The sequence below is a fragment of the Dasypus novemcinctus genome, chromosome 6, assembly GCF_030445035.2.
Source record: "Dasypus novemcinctus isolate mDasNov1 chromosome 6, mDasNov1.1.hap2, whole genome shotgun sequence".
NCBI classification, from domain to species: domain Eukaryota; kingdom Metazoa; phylum Chordata; class Mammalia; order Cingulata; family Dasypodidae; genus Dasypus; species Dasypus novemcinctus.
Window position 1 is genome coordinate 93,399,814 of NC_080678.1, and position 26,172 is coordinate 93,425,985.

At 36.6% G+C, this 26,172-nt stretch overlaps 1 protein-coding gene across 4 annotated transcripts in view; it reads right to left on the minus strand.

Annotated features, from left to right (window-relative positions):
* The window catches only part of CSGALNACT2 (chondroitin sulfate N-acetylgalactosaminyltransferase 2), a 50,930-nt gene that overhangs the window by 17,116 nt on the left and 7,642 nt on the right, over positions 1–26,172 (minus strand). Inside the window, exons 2-7 of one of the 4 annotated variants that reach the window (XM_058299217.1) lie at positions 20,677–20,708; positions 17,622–18,552; positions 15,206–15,422; positions 13,704–13,805; positions 10,305–10,483; positions 8,502–8,596 (exon numbers count right to left, since the gene is read on the minus strand). In XM_058299217.1, coding sequence (XP_058155200.1) covers positions 8,502–8,596; positions 10,305–10,483; positions 13,704–13,805; positions 15,206–15,422; positions 17,622–18,282 — 1,254 coding nt within the window. In that variant the 5' untranslated portion in view covers positions 18,283–18,552; positions 20,677–20,708. The remainder of the gene's footprint in view (positions 1–8,501; positions 8,597–10,304; positions 10,484–13,703; positions 13,806–15,205; positions 15,423–17,621; positions 18,553–20,676; positions 20,709–26,172) is intronic. The other 3 variants (XM_058299219.1, XM_004452091.4, XM_023586994.2) reach the window with 3 other exon arrangements.

Consider the following 26,172-nt stretch of genomic DNA (forward strand, 5'->3'; position numbering starts at 1 on the left):
TTTCTAAGTGAAACAAGCAGCAAGATAAACAGAGGGAGAGGAATGGTGAGGGAATGCTGGGAGGTGTGAGGAGAATCAGCTTGGAGAACAGGGAGAGTAGGCAGACACACAGATGCAGTGAGGGACAAGGGAAATGAGTGCATATGTGAGGTGGTTGATAATGACTTACCCAAGCTGGGTAAGGCAGGCCAAGGTGGCCCACAGGCAGCAGTATGCTGACCTCCAGTCTAAAGGGTTGAGCAGTTTCCCTGAGATGACAAAGCCATGTATGCCAGGCCACGTGGCTTGGGCTTTATCCCAGTGGCAGTGGGAATTCTCCAGAGTATGAGCAGAGGTACAGTAATGTGATCAGATGTTCTTGAAAAATCACTCTGGCTAGACTGGCTAGATTATTGATAAGAAACCAGAAGGGCAAGAAAGGAGGCAGGGAGGCCAGTTAAGAGGCAGTAGCTATACTCTGAGAATGGGAAGCTGGTGATATAGACAACGGGGATATGTACAGAAAGAAAGAAAAGTGAATGGATATGAAAAAGATGTAGGGCATAGAAATGACAAAAGTCAGCAAGTGATTGAAGGGGGCTCAGGTAGGGGAGGAAGGGGGAGTGGTGGAAGCCACGTTTCTTGCTTGGACAAATGGGCATATGAGAGTGCCATTCCCAAAAACTGGGAGCACGGGAGAAAAGGGCTGGCCCAGAGAAAAGGCCCACTGAGGCGCGTGGTTATGGACGTAATGGATTGGAGGTCATCTGTAGAGTAGTCACGTGGACATTTCTGTAGCTAGCAGGAATGAAAACACTATAAGTATCCATAGAATTGGGAAATTTTGAATGTCTGAAAAGCTGCTGTGCAGAATGGGAGGACTGACTGGAAAAGCAAAGATTTTCCAGGTACCATGGAGCACACAGCTGAAGTTGGAGCTGATAAATGAGGTATGTATTTTCCTTTTAATTCTAATGGGGGGAGGGGAAAGAGTGTCATTCCCTTCTAGAATGTAAAGCTCCCTGAGGGCAGGACTTTTTGTTGATTTTAATTATTTCCATATCCCTAGCACCTAGAACAATGCCAAGCACATGGTAGGCTTTCAATAAATATTTAATGAATAAATTTATAGTGGCACAATTTTAGTAACAGAACCAAGGCTGGATTCTGATATTCTTATCTTCTAGTCAAAATACGACACTGGTACAAAGTTTTAAAACACCTAGGCTAAGATTTAATAGCGTCTCCATAAACATCCACTTTGACATTCCCATTCCAGGCCCAACACTGATTTTTCCAAAATCTGTGAGTTCATTTATAATATAGTTTCTTTAAATATTCTTCAAATAGTATCAGCTTTGGGGAAAGGAATCACTGGTTTTGACTGATGTTTAAAGTAATGCATGTTTGCTGAGGCAAGTAGAAGGAAATTCAAATCATCCATAATCCTCCGAGAGCTAATATCTAATTAGATTTTTTTTTCTGTCCTCCTAAGCATGTGGAGGATGCAGTTTTTCATACACAACCTAGAACTCCAGCTGTCACCTCTTCACAGAACACCAGGGTTGTGAATCTAATGGCCAACCTGACAGCTTCACTTGTAGCTTCATTATATATAACACATGGTTCCAGTCGAACTCCTGAGATTTCCTCCAACACTACTTCTCTCTAGATTCCTTTCTTTCCCTCACTTTTCACATCTAATCCATCAGCAAGCTGTTAACTCAATCTCCAAATCATATCCAAATCTTCCTCCACAATTACTGCCCTCACCTGAGCCACACTAGTCTCCCCTGGCTGCTTCTAATTGAACGTGTGAACAATCCATTTCCCACACAGCAGCCAGAAAGCAGGCACTATTCTTCAAAAACCTTCGAAAGCGTTCTATCACACTTAGCACACAAATTCCTTACATGGGCTTATGGAACTCTACATGACCATGCCCAGTTTTGTGTTCCCTTCCTGTGTCTCCAGTCATCTTAGGAAACACAATCACCTGTTCCTCTGCTTGGAGCTGTCTTTCCCAGCCATTGACTAGCTGGTTACTTTCTGTTATTCAGATGGCTCTTTGAACAACCTCATCACAAAAAAGCCTTTCTTGACCAAACAAACCATGGTAATCACTCAGTCACTCTTTACAACTCAGCCTGTTTTCATGTTCTGCATGGCATTTATTTTTGGTCCCCCGCTACAACAATAAAGGCTCCCGAGGGCCACAAGTCTGTAAGGCTCCAGATGCCGGGCAGGGTTCCAAGCATAGAACACACGCTCAGGTCTTTCAGGACTTCATAGCAGCAAGGCAGTCGGTGTGGCACGGGAGAACAGTGAGAACGTGGAACCTCACTGCCTGGTACCGGTTGCACCCCAACCAGCTGTACACCCTGGGCAAAGCACATCACCACCACCCAGCAGTCCCTCATCTAGGTGAAAAGACAGCAGCCAACTCAGAGGGTTGTTAGCATCTATGAAACTAGAAGAGCGCCTTGCATTCAGTAAAGGGTATTAAAAATACTAGCTATTACCATTGAAAGAGCATCTAAAATATACAAATATCATTTCCCAATGTTTACTTTTAATTTTTCTTTACATTTACACTATATTTACTTTATTTACATTTCATAACATCTTGATACATAATATTCACCACCATACACATTATAGTTCAAAATGTTTTATTATTGGAGTTCTGCTTGATTTTAATGTGTCATTACTAAGCATATTGCTACTCTAGTTCTTTCCTAAGGAGAGAATCCTGCAAGTGAGAATTACTGGATCAGAGCAATGAACCTATTCTGAAAACTCTTGCCCCAGAAAGCCCAGAGCTGCATCCCTCAGCCTTCCCCCAGAGCACGCGTGGCAGGACACTCATCTCACTGAGCCCCACCTGTGAGACTGCTTATTTTCTTTCAAAAAGGCATGGCACCGCTGTCTTACTTTTAAAAAAGTGTTATTTGTTTGATGTTTAACAATGTTTCATAAACATAAGTTCCATAAGAGCAAGGATTCATCTTTATATTCCCATTATTGAGAATAATACTCATCTCTCAGAAGGTGCTCAATAAATTTTTTTTGGATAAAAATTAGATTTGGAATGTGATATATATAAATAAAGTGTGACTCAAGTTTGTTACGATCTTACAGGGCCAACAAATAACACCCCAGGTGGAAAATGATTGATAGGAGTCACAAAGATGGAGATCAAAATACCAGATTATCACTGGTAAACACTAGATTGGAGAAAATGCCTTAGCTCTGCAGGCATTGAGGATTTGCTAACACTTTATTCTAGAATGTAATAGACTTACCCATCCAATCAGAAGCAGGCCTGGAATTTTCATTTCTTTTATTACTAGCAAGGTTGATGATTTAAATATGTTTGTTTTGAATTATCAGCAACTGTTTTTAAGGCATTTTTTTCTATCGGGAGTATTTCCTCTTTACTTTTAATATTTCTTTAAATATTAAGGAGAGCAAGCTTTTGTCTTTGTTTTAAGTAAGGAGACTGAAGATTAGTAAGTAGGGGAAATGGACTTGGCTCAATGGATAGGGTGTCTTCCTACCACATGGGAGGTCCGCAGTTCAAACCCCAGGCCTTCTTAACCCGTGGTGAGCTGGCCCATGCACAGTGCTGATGTGCGCAAGGAGTGATGTGCCACACAGGGGTGTCCCCCGCATAGGGGAGCCCCAAGCGCCAGGAGTGCACCCCGTAAGAAGAGCCGCCCAGCGTGAAAGAAAATGCAGCCTGCCCAGGAATGGTGCCACACACATGGAGAGCTGACACAACAAGATGATGCAACAAAAAGAAACACAGATTCCTGGTGCCGCTGATAAGGACAGAAGCGGTCACAGAAGAACACACAGTGAATGGACAGAGAGCAGACAACTGGGGGGGGGGGCGAGAAGGGGAGAGGAAGAAAACAGTAAAGCAAAATATATATATAAAAAAAAAGGAAGAATAAGTAACTTGCAAAGGTCATGAAGTGGTTGAAGTAGACTCTGAAGTGGAAGTCCTTAAGCATATTTTTCCACACAACATCCAGAATGAATCAGCTTTCAAATCACTCTTTCCCCATGTTCTTCCAAACAAGACAAGAATACTAGCATGCTTTTACTTTCCTTCTCACTCACATCTGGCACTTTTTTTTTGGTTGTTTTCTTTTATTATTATTTTTTATAAATATAACTTTTTATTTTGGAACAATTTTAGATATACAGAAAAGTCTCAAAGATAGTAAAGAGAGTTCCCATGAACTCCTAAATCCAGTTTCAGCTTCCCCTAATGTTATCATCTTACATTGTGGTGGTACATTTGTCACAACTAAGAAACCAACATGGGTATATTACTATTCACTAAATTCTAGGCTATTATTCAAACTCTGGACTTTATTTCAATTTCACCAGTTTTTCCTTTAATGTTCTTTTTCTGTTTCAGGGTCCAGTCCAGGATCCCACATTGCATGTAGTTCTTATATCTCCTTAGTCTCCCCTCTGGTCTGGGACAGTTTCTCAGGCTTTGTTTCTTATGTCCCTAACTCTTTTGAGAAGCATTGGTCAGACATCGTGTAGAATGTTTCTCAGCCACAATCTCGGTTTGTCTGATGTTTTCTACTAGGGTTCTACTAGGGTTATGCTTCTACTAGGGTTATGATGTTTGGGAAAGACCACAGAGGTGAAGTGTCCTCATCACCTCATATACAGAATACTGCTACTGAGCTACACCTGCAGCTGTACCGGGTGGTGTGTGCCAGGTCTCTCCACTGAAAAGTTGTTATTTTTCCTTTTCATACTCTGTTATTGGAAGTAAATCACTTAGTTCTACCTTTCTGGAGAAGGGAGTAGCTACATAAGTTATCTGTAATTCTGTAAGAAGATTTGTCTCTTCTCCACCATTAAGTTATTTACTTAGTCACTCATTTATATCAGAATGGACTCACAGATATTTTATACTTTGGGTTATAACCCGGTACTTCATCATTTATTTTCTTGCTCCAATTGTTCCAGCTTTGGCGCTGAGAGCTCTTTCTGCTTGGTTATATTCCTGGGACATGCTTCCACTCCTTCGTTTTTGGAGCACTTCCTTACTTCCTGGCTTTGTAAGATGCTCCCAGCTGCTCTTGTATGTCCCCTGTCCCAACCATAATATTAGAAACTAAGGTCTGGGTGCTCAGTATGCTCCTTGCTACTGAGGTGTCACTGGTTTTAGGCACTCCCAGTGGACAGAGCTAGGAAATATATCTATGTATAACATTTGATCTTTTTTTAATCCCCAAAAGCTATTTCTTTTTTTTATTATGTGTTCCGACAACCATTATTTAAAGTTTTACTATATGTTTTGTTTACCACTCCTTTCTTGTCTTCCTTTTTCAATGTGTTCACTTTTCATTCTGCTGGATTAGAAAAGGTCTGTGAGAAGTAAACTCTGAATCCCTGAATACTCAAAAAATATTTTGTCCTTATACTAGGATATGGATTCTATAAAGTTATTTTTCTTCATAATTTAAAAGTATTTCTTTATTGCTTTCTAGCAGCAATATTATCAAAAAGAAAGTGAATGCCAATCTGATTGTTATTCCTTTGTAGATAAACTGGATTTTGCTACTTTTAGTATCTCTGGATGCTCTTTGGATCATCCCTTAACTACTATTCTCAAAAATGCCTAAGACTGGTCTTTCCTTAGCCTTCCATTTCCTCCTTCCCACTTCTCTCTTTTCCTTCCCTTTTGACCTCCTATTAAACAGTTTGGAAGCTTCTGGGAGGTTCTGGATTGATTCTCCATGTCTCAGTTTTTCTCTCACATTATCTTTTGGTCTTTCTGTACCCAGCAGTGGGCTTCTTTTCTAGTTTGCAAATTTATTTTCCACTGTGACAACTCTGCTAATTCAGCCCATTTACTAAGTTTTACATTTTCACAATTTCCAAGTTCTGATTTTTAAACAACACATCTTGTTTTATGAACTTAATGTTTTTCCAATCTCCCTGTAGATATATTTATTTTAAAGCTGCTTACCCATATGAATATTCTTGTGTGTTAATTTTTCGTTTTATTACAATTTAGTGCCTCTCTTTCATAAGTGTTGGTTTTCCTCAAATGTTTCGTCAGCCTTGGTTAGCTGCTACTCATTTTTGTTTCAAAAATCCGTGACTGTTGGCAATCATTACAAGGGGCTGCTTACCTCTAATCACAGTGGGGGTACAGAACATGATCTTTGATGAACAGATCTTCTGAGTTTAGGGGCTCCCTATTCATCCTGCAACTCAACAGTTTCCCAGGGCCCTGCCCTGCCTCCCCAGTGATCGCAGGACTGCTTAGCCTGCTCAGCGTAACCCAGGGAAGCACACATACTCCCTAGCACCCTCTTCCCTGTCTTTTAGGAGTTCAGACGACGCAAAGCAGCCTTGTCTTCACTCAGTGTTCTCGTGAACGCATTCTAGACTTTTCTTTCTTCCATGCCATATCTCTATCAATCCTATGCCAACTGTTTCTATCTTACAGAAATTTCTAAAACTGAGACCTGCCAATGGCATTTCTCTCACTTGAGCCACCTCAGCTTCCTGCTTCGTTGTGTCTCTCTTTGTCTTTCCTCTTTGTGTCTCCTTGTTGTGTCAGTTCATGATGCCTGCCTGTTGTGTCACTCACTGTCTTGTTTGGCTTCTTCAGGAGGTATCCGGGATCAAACCTGGACAGATGGGAGCTCAATCGCTTGAGCCATATCTGCTTCCCACGGAAGTTCTTTTTAATAATTCATTTTCACAAAAAATTTGGAGTGTGAGATAAGTCAGATGTGGCTGTTCAGTTTGCCATTTTGATCCTATTTGTATCTATATTCTTAAGTAATGCCGGCCTACAGATAAATTAGGGGTGTATGCATGGTATGTGTGTACACGCACGTGTGTGTATGTGCATAGGCACAGGCTTTGCCAAGTGTTGGTATCAAGATAATACTGGCCACATAAAATACATTAAGTAGATCATGTACTAATGTTCTTGTTCTTTGAAAGTCTGGAAAAATTCATCAATAAAATATTGTATCTATGCAGCATAATCTTGTGACAACTGGTGGTGGACTTGGCCCAGTGGTTAGTGCATCCGTCTACCACATGGGAGGGCTGCAGTTCAAACCCCGGGCCTCCTTGACCCGTGTGCAGCTGGCCCATGTGCAGTGCTGATGCGCGCAAGGAGTGCAGTGCCATGCAGGGGTGTCCCCCGCGTAGGGGAGCCCCATGCGCAAGGAGTGCACCCCATAAGGAGAGCCACCCAGCGCGAAATAAAGTGCAGCCTGCCTGGGAATGGTGCCACACACACGGAGAACTGACACAAGATGATGCAACAAAAAGAAACACAGAGTCCCGTGCTGCTGACAACAACAGAAGTGGACAAAGAAGATGCAGCAAACAGACACAGAGAATAGACAACCGGGTGGGGGGGGAAGGGAAGATAAATAAATAAATAAATCTTACAAAAAAAATTGTGACAACTGTCTTAATTTTTTGTATGGTTCTTGGTCTCTTCTCAACTTTCATCTTAGCTAATTTAATTTTTTTTATGAATTCTCACATCTTTCCTTTTATTTGGAATTAGAAATTTACCATATAAAATTGACTTTTCTAAATATTTTTATATCATAATTTCCAATGCTGAGTTTTCCCTTTTTACCCTGAATCTGCCCACTTTCTTATTTAAAAAAAAATTTTCTTTACACATAAATAACAAGCTTATATTTATCAACCTACTATTTTTATTTTCATTTATTTCTGCCTTTATTTCTTTCCTCGGAGTTTTTTTTTTTTTAATTTCACATGTTAAATAGACTTCTTAGTTAATTTATTTCTGTTCTTTCTTAACACTACTAATAAAAAATTATGCCAAGGTTCAGGACTGGATCCTGGAACAGAAAAAGGACACTAGTGGAAAACCAGTATAATCCTAATAGAGTCGCCAGTGTACTGAATTTTGACAAATGTACCACAGTTATGTAAGATGTTAGCATTAGGGGAAACTGGGTGAAGTAAAGAAACTCTCTGTACTATGCTTGCAACTTTTCTGTAAATCTAAATTATTCAAAAATAACAAGTTGAGTTTTTAAAAAAAAGCTTATATAAACATAGCTTTGGCAATAAGTACAAGTTTTGATATACAGCATTTCTATTTCATGACTTTCTAAGTAATTTTCCATTGTATTTTATTCCTTCTTAATTATTCAGTAAATTGTTCTAATTTCTGATTAGAAGAGTTTTTTTTTAATTAAAACTTATTTTTAGTACTACTAAAAATAAGTTGGCAGAGATGACTATGCAATTTCCACATTGTGGAAGATGAGGCTTTCTTAGATTTTTTTTTCTAGAATGACATTTAATTTTCAAACAATAAATAGGAAAACATTTTAGGGGGAAAAGGAGACTATGGAAATGTGTTTATAACTACAGTTTTTTATTGGAACTCTGTTTTTGACTTGTTCACCAAACATAAAGGAATCCAAGGAAAATTTTTAAACATCTTGTCATTGACAACGACAAAGACTTACTAGTTGTTGCTCCACAGGCGGAGGCACATCCTGATTGGCATAAACGATGGCAGGATTATAGAGACTGAACACCACAGGGTAAAAGACTTTTTTACCTATAAATTAAAATATATGCTTAATTATGCAAACGAGTTACAAAATGAAGGACTGATCTTGATTGCAACTTGATTTAATGACCACGACAATGATTTTATAACATATTATTAGGTCATCTATAACCTTGCAATAGAACAGAGTGAAAACAGACTCAAGGGTGGGCCACACATTTATTCCCTTTGACTTTTGGGACCTGCACAAAGGTATTTTCTTAGATATTCATAAGGTTAGCCATTTATTATTATTCATTATTTTACCTAATCAGTAGTAATAGATATAGATTAACCTCTGATAATTAGCAAGAAACCTAAACATTTCTGTGAAATCTACTCTCCAAGATTATTTGAAAGAGTTAGCAGTGCAAAAACACTGTACAATAGTAGATATGTAAAGAATAATTAAAACTACAGAACTACAGATTTGAACAAACTGGAATAGATGGAACAATTAAGGGAATAAAGGTTAAAAATACCTGATGTACTTGACATTAGCAGAAGACCCTGTTATTGATTCTACAGAGCTAGCCCTTCTGCCTCTCAAAGGAGAAATTCTTTCTATGATTGACCTCAATCAAACATGACTCTAAAATGCTCAGTAAATTATGAAGCACTATGTAAATAACATGGTAGCACTTTTTTTTTTGAGTTACCAGGGCCAGGGATTGAACACGGGACCTCGTATGTGGGAAGCCAGTGCTCAACCACTGAGCCACAACGGCTCCCGAGTTGGTTTTTTCTTTTGTTTGCCTGTTGTTTGTTTTTTTGTTTTTAGGAGGCACTGGGAATTGAACCCGTGAAGTAGGTGCTCAACCACTTGAGTCACATCTGCTCCCCTGTTGTAGCATTTTAATATACGATCCCTAGCAGATGCTCATCTTATTTTCATTAAAACCTACTTGAGCTCAAGTCCCCAGAAGCAAACCTACTTTATTTCTGGATATGAGAACATTTCTTTTACATTGAGCAAATATTTGTTTCCTTAAAATTCCACACTTTGAATTTCCGGCTGTCTGGAGGAAGAAAAGTAAACCTACACCTTCATTTTCTCATTAGGCTTTCAGAGAGTTCTGACAACTATTTCTAACAAAACTGATTAATAAGAAAGTAATAATTTGAATGATACAAATAGTTCTACATAAAAACCATTTACTATGAGATTCTTTAATGAAGAAAATGTTCTTTTTATATTTAAAATAAAATTTGATTTATAAAAATGTCATTTGCTCATCCATTTCCAAAAACAGAATCTACAACATAAAGTAAAGCAAAGTATAGTAAATCACACAAAAATGTATAGTTCTTTTGATCAAACAATATATGTATCTAGATTTCTGCATATGTGTGTCTGCAACATAAGTCTGGATTGAGCACTTCTGCGTTTCACACATTTTTATACCATCCCTGCACATTCTCCTCTGTGTTCAGCTGCTTCTCCATGGTCTATTTTCATACTTTTTATCTGTTTATTTGGATCCAAATGTAGCTATTGTAATTTGGTCCCAAAAGAACAAGGGGTAAGGACTTCAGAGGGACAAATGTTCAATTTTCTACTTAATATTCCAGAAAAATTACCCCTAACGTAACTTACAAGGCAGACTAGGCTTTAATTAAAACTTATTTTCCCTCAGATCAACTCGACTCAAAATATAGGATATGCTGATATTTTTCTAAAGTCTAAACTCAGCTCATCAACCAATGTTTTACGTACCTGGCTCAGTATTTAATCGGCAGCTATTAAGGAATTCGGCTGAGAAATATATATCAACATCACAGAAAAACATCAAGACCTCTCCCTTGTCCCAAGCTCGAGCACCCACATTTAGTCCTTGTCCACGATTAAATTCTTCATTCAATGAGACCAGGGTGTAATTCTGAAAATTAGACTCACTACAAGGAAAGCACACATAACAAATAGTAAGTGCCACTTAAATTTTAACAACTCTCTTCCTTTAACACAACTTACAAAATACATTTTATACTTCAAATATTTTTATTATATGGTTCTACATTCAAACAGGGAAAGGAAATTATCAGCTTCATGTGCCTTACCATCACCAAAGACAGATATTCACTAAATTCCCATATTTGAGGAAACATGCTGGTATTGTGAGGTAAAAAAGTTAAAAATGGCCAGTGTCCTTCAGATTCTTAAAAACCTATTAGGGAGATAAGATACAAACACACAGGGAAACAGCCATAATGTTGGGTAATCAATAATGCATTCCACATGAAAGATGTATACAAAGACACATATCCTTAGGTCTTTGCTTAAATGCCCTCTTTTCAGAGGGATCCTCCCTGACTACCTACCGAGTGTGAGGTAGCACTGGCCTTCTTTTCTTGAATCTCTACCCCATTACTAGGTTTTATTTTCCTTTAAATATATAACCGGACATGTTATATTTGTTCATGTGTCTCCCACAGCTGGAATTTAAGTTCCATAGTTTGTTCATAACTGTGGACCCAGCGTCCCTCAAGAAGGAGTTCAATAAAAACTTGCTAAATGAATGAATGAATGAATGAAGGAATGAAAATTAGTTCAGAGAAAACAGTTTGCTTTTGTCTGAAATAGAGAAGATGTTAGAAGCAGAACCTGAGTTGTTTTCGTTAAAATCTTGAATTCTGTGGTAAGTGTAAAGGTCAAACTTTCTAATTGTTTCCAATGTAAAGAGGTAAGAAAGCAGAAAACCTAAGAGAAAAGGCATCGGACAAATCAGATTGGAAGAGAGGGAACCTAAAATGGGAAGAGTGAGAGAGAAACAGAAAAGGTTAGAGCCCCTCTCATGCAAGGTTAAAGAATTTGGTCAGTGTTCTAGAGGTAGAGAGGAGTCAGCAGGGTTTTCACACTAGGGCAGTGGTTCACTCAGTGAGGCCTCCTAACCACAGTAGCAGATTCCCCTGGGAATGTGTTAGAAATGCACATTCTCAGGCCCCACTCAATCAGATGCTGAGGGCAGGGCTGAGAACTTATGTTTTCATAAGCCCTCCATGTGACTCTGATTCAATTGTTGGTGAATCACTGAACTAGAGTAAAGCCAACAAAAAAGTAACATTTAGAGAAGATTATTCTTATGAGTATAGAATGGGCAATGGAAGAGGTGGGAGTAAAGGCTCAAACAATACATGGAATGGACACCAAGTGCTCTGTGTGCCTAGGATTCCTCTTCCCTTCTTCCGAGATAAACACCTCTCCTTTCTTTTGGGGAAACTGCTGCTCACCAACCCCCAACATCCAGCATCAAGTAGAGGTACCAATCACAGAATACCCCGCACTCTTTACCCGCCCCAACCACAGTAATTTCCTAGGGGTGGAGACCAGACTCAAGCTGGGCCATTCACAATTCCCCACCCCACCTGGCCATAGTGACTGGCTCAAGAGTGGGCAAACGTCCTTCCCTGGGATTTTCTCAACTGCAGCTGGGAGAAAGCTCTTTCCTCTCTGATGGCAAAGCTGAGAAGATGTGAGCCCAGAGCCGCCAACAGCCATATCCCTCACCATGTGGAAGAAGCCAATCTGCAATAGGAGAATGAGGTCAACATGCAGAGAAAAACAGACAAGTCTCTGATATGCCAAAGTGGTTTTGGTATTTTTCCCAAAATTTGGTTGTTAACAATTTCTTTAATTTGGGGAGCTCTCCAAATATTCTTCAATAATATTCCATTTTCCTTAAGCAAGCTCAAGGTAGGTTTCTATCATTTGCCACAGGGCAACTTGAATGCTATTAATCAAGTGCTTGGCACTTGGCAGGTGTTCTAAAAGTGATAGGGAGGGAAAGGAGGAAGGGAAGAAATGAAGAAAAAGTCTGGGCTAGGATGGTAGCAGTAACAAGGAAGAGACAGAGAAAGGTCCCATGAAGTAGGCAGAAATGGACTAATTAGAGCTATATAAGATATATGGTAAAGAATGAGAAAAAGACTAACTCTTAGACTTGATGTCAAGTTAAGGGATCAGGAGAATGATTCCTCTGAACTGAAAGAGGGCTATCAGGAAGATGAGCTGGTAAAGGGCAAGGAAGAAGGAGGCAATGAGTTTAGTTTATATATACCAATACTGAAAGAGTCCCTTCAAGGAAGGGATTGTGTCTAATTTATCAGGGCCCAGTTTTCTTTCAAGCAAAGAAGAAAAACTCCACAGTAGTGTACTTGGAACGTAAAGGGTAGGCCTCAATGAATGCAAATTGAGTGATTCAAGAAGAATGGCCCATTAAACACGGAATCTTAGGGAGTGGTCACAAATAGTATAATAGATTGGTAAAGAAGTAAAGGGGACAGAGTTGGGGTAGTCAGAAAGTCAGAAATATTCAGCTTAATATTTTACATTACAACATATTTACATTCGCAAAATATTTACATGTTATAAAAGTCACAAGAACCTTTTAAGAAGGAAGTACTGGTTACAAAATATGAGATCAAAGATGAAGACAGAGAAAAGGCTGAAGTTGGCAGTTTGGGACCACAATTTAGAGAGGAAAGGCTGAGAAGCTACAGACGTAATAAGCATTAAAGAATTACTAATTTATTCATTCATTCAAACATCTGATCACCTACCACGTGCCAGGTATACTGTATTAGTTACTTGGATATAGAATCACTGTTCTGGGAGGTTTAGTATGAAAGGACAGAAAAATGTTAACAGTCATACTGGGTACTATAGAGTAAGGTGCGGCTTCTAAAGGATATAGAAGACTTCAGCATTATTTGCAAGGTGAGATAAAGGAACTTAGGGAAATGGAAGGATACAGTATGTGGGAAAGAAAGATGACAAGTAAGAGACAGACACAGAAGAGGATGAAATCAAAGTGAAGGGATTAGATTTACTAAAAGGAAAGAGAGTATCAGAAGGCAATGAAGAAACAGTAAGTGGAGGCAAATATATAAAAAGTGGCTGGACCATAAAGTGAGAGAAGACTGATCATTACAGGTGGCCTGCTAAGATTTTTTAAGGGAATGTAAGTTATTTAGGGTTGCATGTGAAAAGAGGAACTTATTATCACCACCATATACATGTTCAGTCAACTTTTAAACAGCTGCTATTCAATATTATTAATTTTTTTAATATCTGAAATTCTCGTTCTTCAAGTACTCAATATGAACATAACTCACCAACCTTGCAACAGATTCTAGGATAGACTTGACTTTAGATAGTCCTTCTTTACCAAAATACACCACTGTGAGGTGAATCCTCTTGTCCTGGTGAATGCATACATCCCTAACAGAATTGAAGAATAAAGTTCATTCAAGAAAATATGCAAGACACTTTTCATTCAGAAAGCAGTCACATGAATCTTTAACGAGAATACTAAAGAGGTATTACTCATTTAGGAAACAAGTACCCAAAGTTTTAAGGAAATATAAAAATAGTAATATTGCTGAATTATTAAAGGCATCAGAGCAAAAGTATAACAACTGAATATGTCTAAATAAGTGTAACCCATGGAGGGTAAAGAAGTATTCCGTTAATGTTGCCATGTTTCAAAACAGTTTTGGAACTTTTGCTTTGGTATTGCCTTCAGAAGCAAATTATGTCCAGAAACAAATGAATATTCAAGTTATTGATCAAGAGTTACTTTGCCCTCAGACTAACTGTCCTCAAAGAATAAAGATTTGCTATGACTGAGATTATGTAATTGTAAAGAATAATGGCCCCTGAAAGCAATTCGAAGAAAGGCAATCAAAAAATGCTTTAGAAAATCAGGTTTTAAATAAGCTCAAACAAGGTAAAACACATTTGGAAGCATAACTTCTTGATATTTTGCTAAATAATAGCCTTACCTAACATTTTTAATCAAACAATTTCAATATGAGACTAAAGATTAGAATTACAAAGCACTTAAACTAGTCTAGAATACTTAGTTTGACATTTATAACACCAAAATAGTCACTTAAAAAGCATTAATGAAAAATCAAGTTTTATTTATATTGTAATATCTAAATAATCTTTAAATATCTAAAAGTATTTAAAACATGGCAAATGTTCAATGAAAACAAAAAAGCAATACTTTCCTCAAATAGTCATCTTAATATTTAGTTAATTCTTTTAACACTTCAGTATTCTAAAATATCCAAATATATTGACAAAAAAAGAGAAATATTCTCTATAAAATTGTTATGTTCTCTGCTTCCCAAGAGATAACTTTCTCCCATTTTGAGTTGAATGTATTTCTAAAATTTATTTCAAATTAAAAAATTTATTTCAACTTGTTTTCAAGGGAATTAGCAACGTTCTGTCTTGAATGGGATGGTGGATATACAAGCAAATGCATGTCAAAAGTGATGAGATCCCTGTATTTAAAATGAGTGAATTTTACTGTATGTAAATTACATCTCAATAACATTGATTTTAAAAAAACTCAATTTGTCCTGAAATGGATTCACATACAATTATAAAGGCCATCAAATTTAGTTTCATTTCTAATAGTTGTCACTCTCAATTTACTTCATAGTTCAAACTGTCGATAACACTATACACAAAACATGCATTAAGACAAAAGAGAATATAAAAAAATAAAAGTTATCCTAAAGCCTATAAAATTATTCTGTAATTCTAAATAATCATAGTTATGTTAATGTTAGGAGAACTTAGCTAAATCATTAAGCCCTGACAGTTACCTGAAGTTCTGCATAAACTGTGCAAATGCTTCAGTTCTTTCAGCAAGTGGCACAATGATATTAATAATCGATCTAGTAATGTCAATCATCTCGCTCTTTACTTTCATGAGAGGTCCAAAAGGGCGGAAGAGGGTGACATGTCTATAATCCATAAGGTCTGTTTTCTTAAAAAAGAGTTCATACTGTGTGCCCTTATCTCTCTCGGTGCGATAATAACCTAAAGGAAAGAGTTAGGAGTGTCAAAGTATACAAAATCAGTAGTAATGTTGATTTTACTTAGTCAAAGATCAAAGTATTAAACCAGACCTGTAGATTATTTTTTAATCTATTTGTGAAAATAATTATCACCACTGTAAAGTAACCTTTTCTTTAAAAGGAGAGGTAAAAAAAAATGTTTGCTGCTCTGCTATGTTGTTATTCAATCTGTAAAATAGACTCCAAATGACAATTATCCCTTTTTATGTGACTTTATTTTAAAAAATACTAGAGTCTATCAATATAACAGTTATATTACAAACGTAAAAAAAAATTACTTCTAGCAATATTAAATTCTGGACCCAAGAGTTGACATGTATACTACTCAGTTTAGTTCAACAAAAATGAATTGAGTACTTTCTTGTCAGTGTTATAAAGAAGGCTAGATGGCCCTGGTCTTGAAGAAGGGTCAGTCTAGTGAGAGGGACAGAAAAATAAACAAAAAATAACAATGTAGTGTGTGATATACATACACTGAATAGAGTGAAATCGACAAAGAAAAAATTTAGTAAAGAAAGACTAATTTGAGATGCCTTTGGGAGAAAAGTACAGAAGTCTAATTGGGCTATCTGATTTTTAAATGTGACATGCAGGTGAGAAAAGGTTAGACCCATAGACTTGTGAGCTACTTAATCAATATCTGAGAGTAAAATGGTGACCAAGATACACTTGGTCCAGACCCTCCTGAGGCTTACAGTCTAGTAGCAATTACAAACCAGTAAATGGGCAATTCCACACAATCATACAAGCTATGAGAGGGGAAGAAAAGGGGAGAGGGATACAAGGGTGCACAGGAAGCACTGCTTTCTCAAACTTGCAGGGCTAGAGATGACTTCTGGGAAGAAGCGGCATCTGAGCTAAAGCCTGGAAGATGAATAGGAATTACTCAATCATCATTACTAGTTATTTTGGGGAAAGGAATGGGCAAGTGGAGGAAAAATGAGGGACAGAATATGTTCCTGTAACTAAGAGAATCCAAGGAAAATTATAAGATAAGCAGAAGCTGCAGAATATAAAACTGGCATAGCTTCTTTTCTTTTTAGGTAGAGCTGATGTGATGACATTTTACACATTAAGTTATTTCCCTAACTTATTTTCTTTGCAGCTTTCAATACTGCCATAACCTGAAAATACAAAGAGAAAGACAAAAACGCTGACCCCACAGAAAATTCAGAAGCATTTCAAGAGAAACGACCCATCAAATACTGTAGGAAGTGATAGCAGAAAAAAAAGAGGGCACAGGGAGAAGCAAGCTGAAATGCCACAGAAAAGCACAATGCACTCCGCTCCTCCCCGCAATGGCCTCCAAAGGCTTGATGTTATCATAATACAGAAAGCGATATTCATGCTGACTTGGGGTAAAAAACAAAACAAAACAAAAACTACATGTGGTATATTGTTTATGAAATTAGGCAAAGACAACTTTTAGGGAAGATTTTAAGTCTGCTATGAAATACCTAGCCAGGGGTGTTAGGGTGGACAAGGGTAGGGATCTCTAATTATTCCGTTTCTATCAATCAACAAATGCCTGAAATTTATAGCAGTGTTCTTCAATCTCTGATTCATGCCCCCTCTTGATAAAGAAAAATTGCATGCCCTTTCTGTAGCTTGTATTAAGAAAAGAGCTATTTCCCTAACTTTCCAAATATCAAAAATGCTTTTCAAAACTATACATGCCTCCCTGATGTTCTGACATGAGCTTCTGCCTCTCTGTCCTCCAAAAATGGAAATACCACAAATCTACCAAAATAGTTTTTTTCTTTACTTTATCAAATGTTTTCCAAATTTTGAGTCTTATTTTATATCTTTACAAATGTATAAAAAGAATTGCAAGACAAAATGAGAGGAATGTAAATATATAGATAACCCACAAGAGCCAGAAGAATATTGCTCCAGCTGAGCGTCAACCTCAGTAGTATTCCTCTATATTCATAGTAATATCCTCAGATTTATTATGTTTCCCTGGTCCATATTCCCTACTGATTATGAATCTCATTGTAACTTTTTCTAAATAAGTCATTTCAAATTCTTGATAGAAAGAAGTGGGTAAAAACTTAAATGTTTTAAAACTCTGGATAATGACTGACTTATATTACCAGCATACAATATTAGCATTTTGTCATAATAACATAATTATAAACCAAAACACTTTTCACGTTACCTTCTATGAAGTCATTTTCATTAAATATCAGTTTCTCTCCAAGGGGACCATCCTCATCTTCCTGTTCATCATCTTCATCAGGATTATTAATGACCTCTAAGCCAGCTTCAATGACTTCTACCAATTCATCTCGCTTGTCTTTTCTAACTGGTTTTTCCTCAGGATGGCGAGTGAGACCCATTTCCAATTGGAATACCTTCATTAAAGTAAAACTTTCAAAGGGAATGACCCCATACTCACTTGGTAGTTTGGCTCCTATGCTAACTTCAGCTTTGTCAATTTGGGAATGAAGAAATTCTAAAAGATCACTAGGTGCTTGTTCTTTGTTGCCTTGAAAGCCTATGCCATTAGCCCCTATATTCTTTTTCTCTTGCAATGATCTCATCTTCTCGCTCATTTCTTGTAATTCTTGTTTTAGTTGGGCAATTTGGCGTTTCAGACTGATGGCCCTTGTTTGATAATGTTCTTCTTGCTCTTGTAGGAGGGCTTGATAATACTCCTTACCATAACTCTCCCCAATGATACCTGGAAGTGATGCATTTCCATCTGTCTGGGGGGCACATTCCAGAAGGTACATAAATAATACCAAACTACAGAGTAAAGCAAGCCCCAACAGCAGCCACTGGGTCCGGGTCTGAAGAATCAATCCTCTTCTAGGCATTCTTATTAATGTGCATTTGCCTAATGAGGTAAGTTCTTTGCCCGTTCATACCTTTAGCAAAAGGTTATTAAACATTAAAAACAAAGTCAGGATTTCCATAAAAGGCACCAAAAGTAATTCTGCTGCACCTTAAAAATTTTCTTTCTTCAGCAGTGATAACTACTTGCAGAAATAAAAAATTATGCATATTTCCTGTATTGTAATGATATCCAGAAGAAAGGAATCTGATTTATAGAATCAGATAAAATCCATTATAAGGGTGGGACTTTTCTGAAAGAAACAGATGGGAATCAATCAGAATTTTTTTTGCAGATTCAGTAAATGTGGCTACATAATTGCTATATAACTTAGAATATTCAATAAATACTAAAAGAAAGCACTAAGAAACATTAAGAAAAATATCTCACAAAACACTAAAGTGTTAAGTGAAATACTTTTAACCAGCATGTCTACAAATCCATAACTTCCCAAAGTGAAAAAAAATTAAAATGATTGTTCAGCATAGTTTATGTTCCCTAGATTCCACTGTTCTCTAATTATCTGAAAATTAAATCACTTATAATTCTTCATTAACATATTTTAATTAACATGCCATCTCCCAACTGCAGCATATGACTAGTAATTGAGTTTCTATAAACTGCTTTTGTTGTATTAATAACGGCTTACTGGCGAGACAGAGTTTCTTCCAATTTATTTGAATCAATGTTCTACTTCATTAATTTCTGTGGTTTACTCTCCCAACTGAAGAGGTCTTAAAGTTAAGTGGGGGTAAAAAACATTTCAAAAGGTCACAGACATCTGGAAAACACATTAAGAAAATTTTTTACATCCAAAGCCCTTCATTAGATTATTTGAGTATTAGATCACACAGTTCTTTCCAAAGCAACAGATTTCCTGAAAGTCTGGAAAGGTTTAGAGTCTATATAGAGAAAAAACATGAATATTTTAATCATGCTTATTTGCAGAGGAAAAAAATTCGAAAATTGTTTATAAATTAGAAAAGTTACATGTTATCTTTCTCACAGTTATGGGAGCTCTTATGCCTAAGGATTCTAAACTAAGGATTAAGGAAGTCTGGGAGGATTCTGTTGGAGAGAGAACTTCATTCTAACAAATGTTTGTCAAGAAGGATATATGATACTACAGGCTTTTAGTAGAGACAGTTTCTACAGTACAGCAGAACCTATGGAAGATTATTAGAGAATATCAGTCCTAGATAATTTCCCAGTGACTAGGAAAGTCTCTATGCCTCCTGTGGAAAATGCTCCAGGGTAAATTTTCTTGTGTCATACATTTGTATGAAATATCTGGTGGATTCAAACTTTCTGTGGCTACTAGGACATAAATAATGAACTTTACTAGCCTTAGCCATTTATTATTTTATTAAACCAAATGATACCCAAGAGTCTTGAACATTTTAATTTACGACAAGGGAGTATTTTACTGTGACTCTCTCATTGATTGTAAATTTTGTTTTATTTTTAAGTGATGTAGGAAAAAAACAGGGACAAATTCAGTTTCAAGGAATACTATCTAATTAAAAAATAAGGATGCAAATCTAATATTAGTTTCAGGAATTTATTATACCTCAAAACTATAAGCTTTAACATAAGACACAACTTGAATTGTATTACTTTAAAGATAAAACTAAGAGAGGGAGCTCTTTTATTATTTATAAAGTTATTACTAGCCCACTTATTAGGGAAAAGAAAGGCTAAAACTGAAAAAAATGGGGATGCAATCTTGTATAAATTATTAATATGGGTATACACACTGAATCATTATTATACCTAAACTGTTTTGAAGTGAAACTGGATAACAGAACTAAGAGTATGATGTGCAAATCCACTACATTTTATTAAGATGGTACTTTATAGTTTTTTTAATAGACAATGTATTTTAATGTATTTTAAACTGTGAGATATGACCCACTAATGGATCATAATCAACATTTTATTTTTTCATTGAAATAGAACAGAAAATATCACTATGGCAGAGTAAGTTTTGTATTGCAACTTTATGTGTATATGTATGAGATCGCCATAGAAAACATATTCCTATATGGGCTGTGGTTCAAAAATCTTGAAAAAATCTGGTTTACAAAGCACTTTACCATGACATCCTTTCAGAATAGAGCTGATACTGTCCTCATTTTGTATTTAGGGAAATGAGGCTCAGAAAGTAAAAGACATAAATAAGGATATATCAGTTAAGTAGTAGCATTAAAGCTAAGCTCTTTCTGCCCCTCTTAAGCAAGATATAGGTTTTGAGATATCTTACATACTATTTAATATTACAGTTGCATATTTTTCTACTGAAATGAAAGTAAGATTAATTATTTTGGAATATAAATGTTAGCTATAAAGCTCTGTGGCTGTTAAAAATATTACTTGCCTAGTTCCTGAAGGCAATTCTTTGACTGCATCCTAGAAGACAAGATTATAACAGTTCTGAATATGTTAAGAATATTAGAGAAAACATCCATTTTTCTGCTGTTATACACCATAATTGTCATCATTCTACGTAATTTGTATTTATAAATAAGGCTTATTCACAGCCCAGAACACAAATAGCAAAAATGAGTGTTCTGAGGAGAGAAAGACAGACTGTGGGGATGGGAAAATGAAATGTTAATGGCTATGTAATACAAAAGCAAAGATCTCAGAGTTGAAAAAATCTTAGAAGCCATGAATTCTAACTCTCTAGAACAGACTATTACCAAGCCTACCACTTAGAGCCAAGATGGAGTAACAGGGACTGGATTTACACTCCTGCCCGAAACAACCAAAAACAAACAAAACAGAAACAAAAACAAAAACAAAACAAAACAAAACAAAACCCCATAGGGAACAATGGTTTTCAAGATGCTGACATTAGGTGACAAAGGACAGTGATCCCTGAAGAGATAAGAAATAAATGACTGCTCAGTTTACTGCCTTCATTTCCAGGTCAGGGTACAGACCGGGAGACTAAGCAGAGCCCAGCAGACTCGCTGAATTGAGGAGGGAGCTGACAGTTCAAGAAGACAAAAGCAGCTAGGGTTCAAAGAAGAGAGTATCCAGAAGGGAGAAAGGTACACAGAGAGCCAACTCAAGTCCGAAGAGGGCACCCTTTCGGTATTTAGCAGAGTACATCAGTGCATGTATGTAAAGAAACTAGTAAAGCTAAGGAAAGAATCACCCTCAAAATAAGAGAACATAGACCTCAGAATTCACACAGAGTCAGGAACAGTAAATGCTTCCACCAGACTGGAAAATCTCAAACTTCATGAGGCACTGGGTAAAGTACTCAGAAGTGTCTTGCCTCAGTAGTGGGAAATAATTAGCTGTAGTCTAAACATAGCTCTGGTTCCACCTAACAAATTCTAAAAGTAAGACTTGAAAGGATCAAACTGTTCCCAAGTAACTGAACTATGTCACACAACAAACCTCAAGAATATTTATAGGAATACAAAAACATCCAGTACCCAAAGAGGTAAATTCACAATATCTGACATTCAAACTACGCATGCAAAGAAACAGAAAAATATGACCTTTAACGAGGAAAAACCTATCAATTGAAACTGACCTGAAACTGATGCAGATATTAGAATTCATAGAAAAAGACTTTAAAAGAGATATTTTAACTGTACTCCATAAGTTCAAAAACTTAAGTAGATAGACAAATAGATGAGCAAAACAGCACTGAATGTCTAGAAACAGACCCATACATCTAAGGGCAACTGATTTTTGACAAGGGTGCTAAGGTCATGTATTAAGGAAAGAATAGTTTCTTCAACAAATGGTGTTGGGAAAACTGGATATCCACATGCTGAATGAAGAATGACGTTAGAGCCCCACCTCAGCCCATACACAAAAATCAACTCAAAATGGATGAATGCACAACTCTGTGATTACACCAAAAGCCACTGAATATATATTTTAGATGGAATGTATGATATGTGAATATATCTAAAAAAATTTTCATTAAAAAAAAAAAAAGGATCAAGGACCTAAATGTAAGAACTAAAACTATAAAACTCTTAGGAGATAACACAGGGGCAAATCTTTAAGATGTGGGATTTTGCAATGAATTCTTAAATATGACAACAAAAGCATAAGCAACAAAAGAAACAGATAAACTTCATTTCACCAAAATTTAAAACTTTTGTGCATAGGCAGGAATTAGCAAGAATGTGAAAAGACAATCTACAGAATAGGAGAAAAATAGTTTCAAATCATATTTTGGGGAAGTGGCTGTGGTTCAAACGATTGGGCCTACCACACTGGAGGTCCCGGGTTCAGTTCCCGGTGACTCCTGGAGAAGGAAAGCTGGTGCAATGAGCAGGTGCAACAAGCTGGTGCAACAAGATGTTGCAACAAAGAGACACAAAGAGGAAAGACAATGAGAGACACAACAAACCTGGGAGCCGAGGTAGCTCAAGCGATTGAGTGCCTCTCTCCCACATGGGAGGTCCCAGGTTTTGTTCCTGGTGCCTACTAAAGAGAAGATGAGCAGATACAGAGAAAACACAGCAAGTGGATACAGAGAGCAGACAGCGACCTCAAACAATGAGGGGAAGGGGGGGAATAAATAAATCTTAAAAAACAACAACAAAAAAACCGCATATATTGGAAAAGGGCTTAATATTCAGAATATATAAAAAAACTCCTATAACTTAACAACAAAAAGACAAACAACATATTTTTAAAATGGGCAAAGGTCTTGAATAGACCTTTCTCCAAAGAAGATACACAAATGGCCAATAATCGTATGGAAAGTGCATTGCCACCAGCCATTAGGGAAATGTAAATTAAGACTACAATGAGAGACCACTTCATACCCACAATGATGGTTATTATTAAACAAACAGAAAAATAAGTTTTGGAAAGGAGGTGGAGAAATTTGAACTCTAGTGCAATTATTTGTGGGAATGTAAAATGGTATGGATACTGTGGAAAGGAATATTGTAGTTCCTCAAAAAAGTTAAATACAGAATTGCTATTTGGCCCAGCAATCCCACTCCTAGGTTTATACTCAAAGATAGTGAAAATAAGGTCTCGCAAACAGATACCTGCCCACCATCGTATGTAGCAGCATTAGTCACAGTAACCAAAAGCTGGAAATAACCTAAATGTCCATCAACAAATAAACGGAAAAACAAAATGTGGTACACAGACACAATGGAATATTATTTGGCCATAGGATAGAATGAAATTAGGAGACATTGCTGAAACATGGAAGAACCTTGAAAACTTAATGCTCAGTGAAACAAGCAAGATACATAGGACAAAAATTGTATGATATCACGTATATGTGATAACGAGACAGCAAATTTGCAGAGAGCAGAGTAAAGGTTATGGTGGAGGGGAGTAAGGGTAAAGAAGGGGAAGGGGAAATGTTTGTAAAAAAAAATAAGTAGAGACACAGATGACATAAGTGGAAACAAACTGAACTTCAGGAGATGAAAGTTCCACTCTCTGAGATAAAAAATATACCCGATGGGATTAGCAGAAGATTATATATATCAGAAGAAAATATTAATGGATTGATGACATAGCAATAAAAGCTATGCAAAATATAGGAGGAAAAGAGAATGAAAAACACGAAAAGAGCATCTGGAAGCTGTGTTACAACTTCAAGTAGTCTAATATAACTGTAGCTGGAGTCCCCAAAGAAAGAGCAGGAGGACAGAATAAATACGTAAAGAAAGAAGGCTGCACATTTTCCAAATGTGGTGAAAACAAAAAACTCATAGATCCATGAAGCTCAGCAAATCCCAAACACAGGAGCCATAAAGAAAATGACACGAAGGTACATGATAATCAAATAGCTCAAACCGAGTGATAAAGAGAAACTCTTAAATATGGCCCATGGAAAAGCACACCTCACATATAAAGGAACAAAGATTAAAATGACAGCAGATTACTCTTTTGTAACAAGGAAAGTAACAAGAAAAGAGAGTTTTTAAAGAACTGAAAGAATAATTATTATCAATTTAGAATTCTATACCCAGTAAAAGTTTCTTTAAAAAAAAAAGGCAAATACTTTTTCAGGCACACAAAAGCTAAAAGAAGTCATTATCATCAGACCTATAATACATGTCCTTTAGGTAGAAGGAAAATGACACCAGATGGAAAGATGGATCTACACAAAGTGGTTAATAACATCAGAAATATTAACTATATGAATAAATTACAAGGTTATTTTCATTAGTTAAATCCTTTTAAAGGATAACTGAATTGGGCAAATTTCTAAAAAGTACAAACTATTGAAACTGACTCCAGAAATATTTATTATTACTAATAAATGAGTTCAACAAGGTTTTAGGATACAAGATCCATATGTGAAAATAAAGTGAAATTAAGAAAACAATTCTGTTTAAAATAGTCTCAAAAAGAATAAAATACTTAATAATTTTAACAAAAGAAGTATAAAACCTGTACTCTGAAATCTACAAAACATTATTGAAAGAACTTGAAGATCTAAACAAATGGAAAGACACTCATGTTCATGAATTGGAAGACTTAATATTAAGATGACGATACTCCTCAAATTGATCTAAAGTTTCAATACAGTAATATTCAAAATCCCAGCTGACTTCTTTGAAGAAATTGATCCTAAAATCCATATAGAAATTTAAGGGAACCAGAATAGCCAAAACAATCTTGAAAAAGAAGAACAAAGTTGGAGGGCTCACACTTCCCCAATTTGAAAACTTATACAATGCAATAGTAATCAAAACAATGAGGTACTGGCATAAGGACAAACATAAAGATCAATGGAAAATAATTTACAGTCCAGAAACAAATCTTCACATTTACAGTCAATTGATTTTTGACAAGGGTGTAAGAGTAATTCAATGGGGAAAAGAATAGCCTTTTCAATAAATCCTGCTGGGAAAACTGGATTCCCATTTGCAAAAGAATGAAGTTGTACCTCTATTCACACCATATTAAAATATTGTCTCAAAATGAATCAAAGACCTAAATGTAAGAGCTAAAACTTCAAAACTAAGAAGAAAATACACGGATAAATCTTCATTGCCTTGGTGTCTTAGTTTGCTAAAGGCTGCCAATGTAATATACCAGAAATGGGCTGGCTTTTATAATAGGAATTTATTAGATTAAAAGCTTACAGTTCTGAGGCTGTGAAAATGTTCAAATCAAGGCATCATCAGAGATGCTGTTTCGCTGATGGAGGGCTGGTGGCAATCCTGGATTCCTGCCATGTGGTAGACAATAGTGGCTCTGCAAGGGCCTCTGCCTTCCCTTCCAGGTTTTCTTTTTCCCTGAGCTCATCTTGGGAGATCAGGCACATGGCTCATCTCTCCCCTCCCCTGTTCTCAGGCCTCTCTCTGAACCTTTTGGGGGCCTCTGTGCTCCTCTGACTCCGGCCTCGGGCTTCTCGGACCTGTTTTCAGTCTTCCATCTATAAAGGACTCCATCAAAAAGAGCAAGACCTACCCTGGGTCACGCTTCACTGAAGCAATCCAATCAATGGCACCCCAAAAGAATTCAATGCAATCCAATCAAAGGGTCCCATACCTATAAGAATGGATTAGTTCCAAGAACATGCTCTTTCCTGGGATCCACAAAAAGCTTGAACTGCTACACTTGGATTTGGCATATATAAGTTTCTTAGATATGACACCAAAAGCACAAGCAACCAAAGACAAAAAACAGAAAAATTGGACTTTATCAAAGTTAAAAACTTTTGTGCTGCAAGGAACACAATCAAGAAAATGAAAAAATTCAAGAAATGGTAGTAAATATTTGAAAATCACATATCTGATAAGGGATTTGTGTTCAGATTACATACAGAACTCTTACAAATAAATAATAAAAAGATTCAATGGGCAAAGAATCTGAAAAGACAGTTCTCCAAAGAAGATAAACAAATGGCCTATAA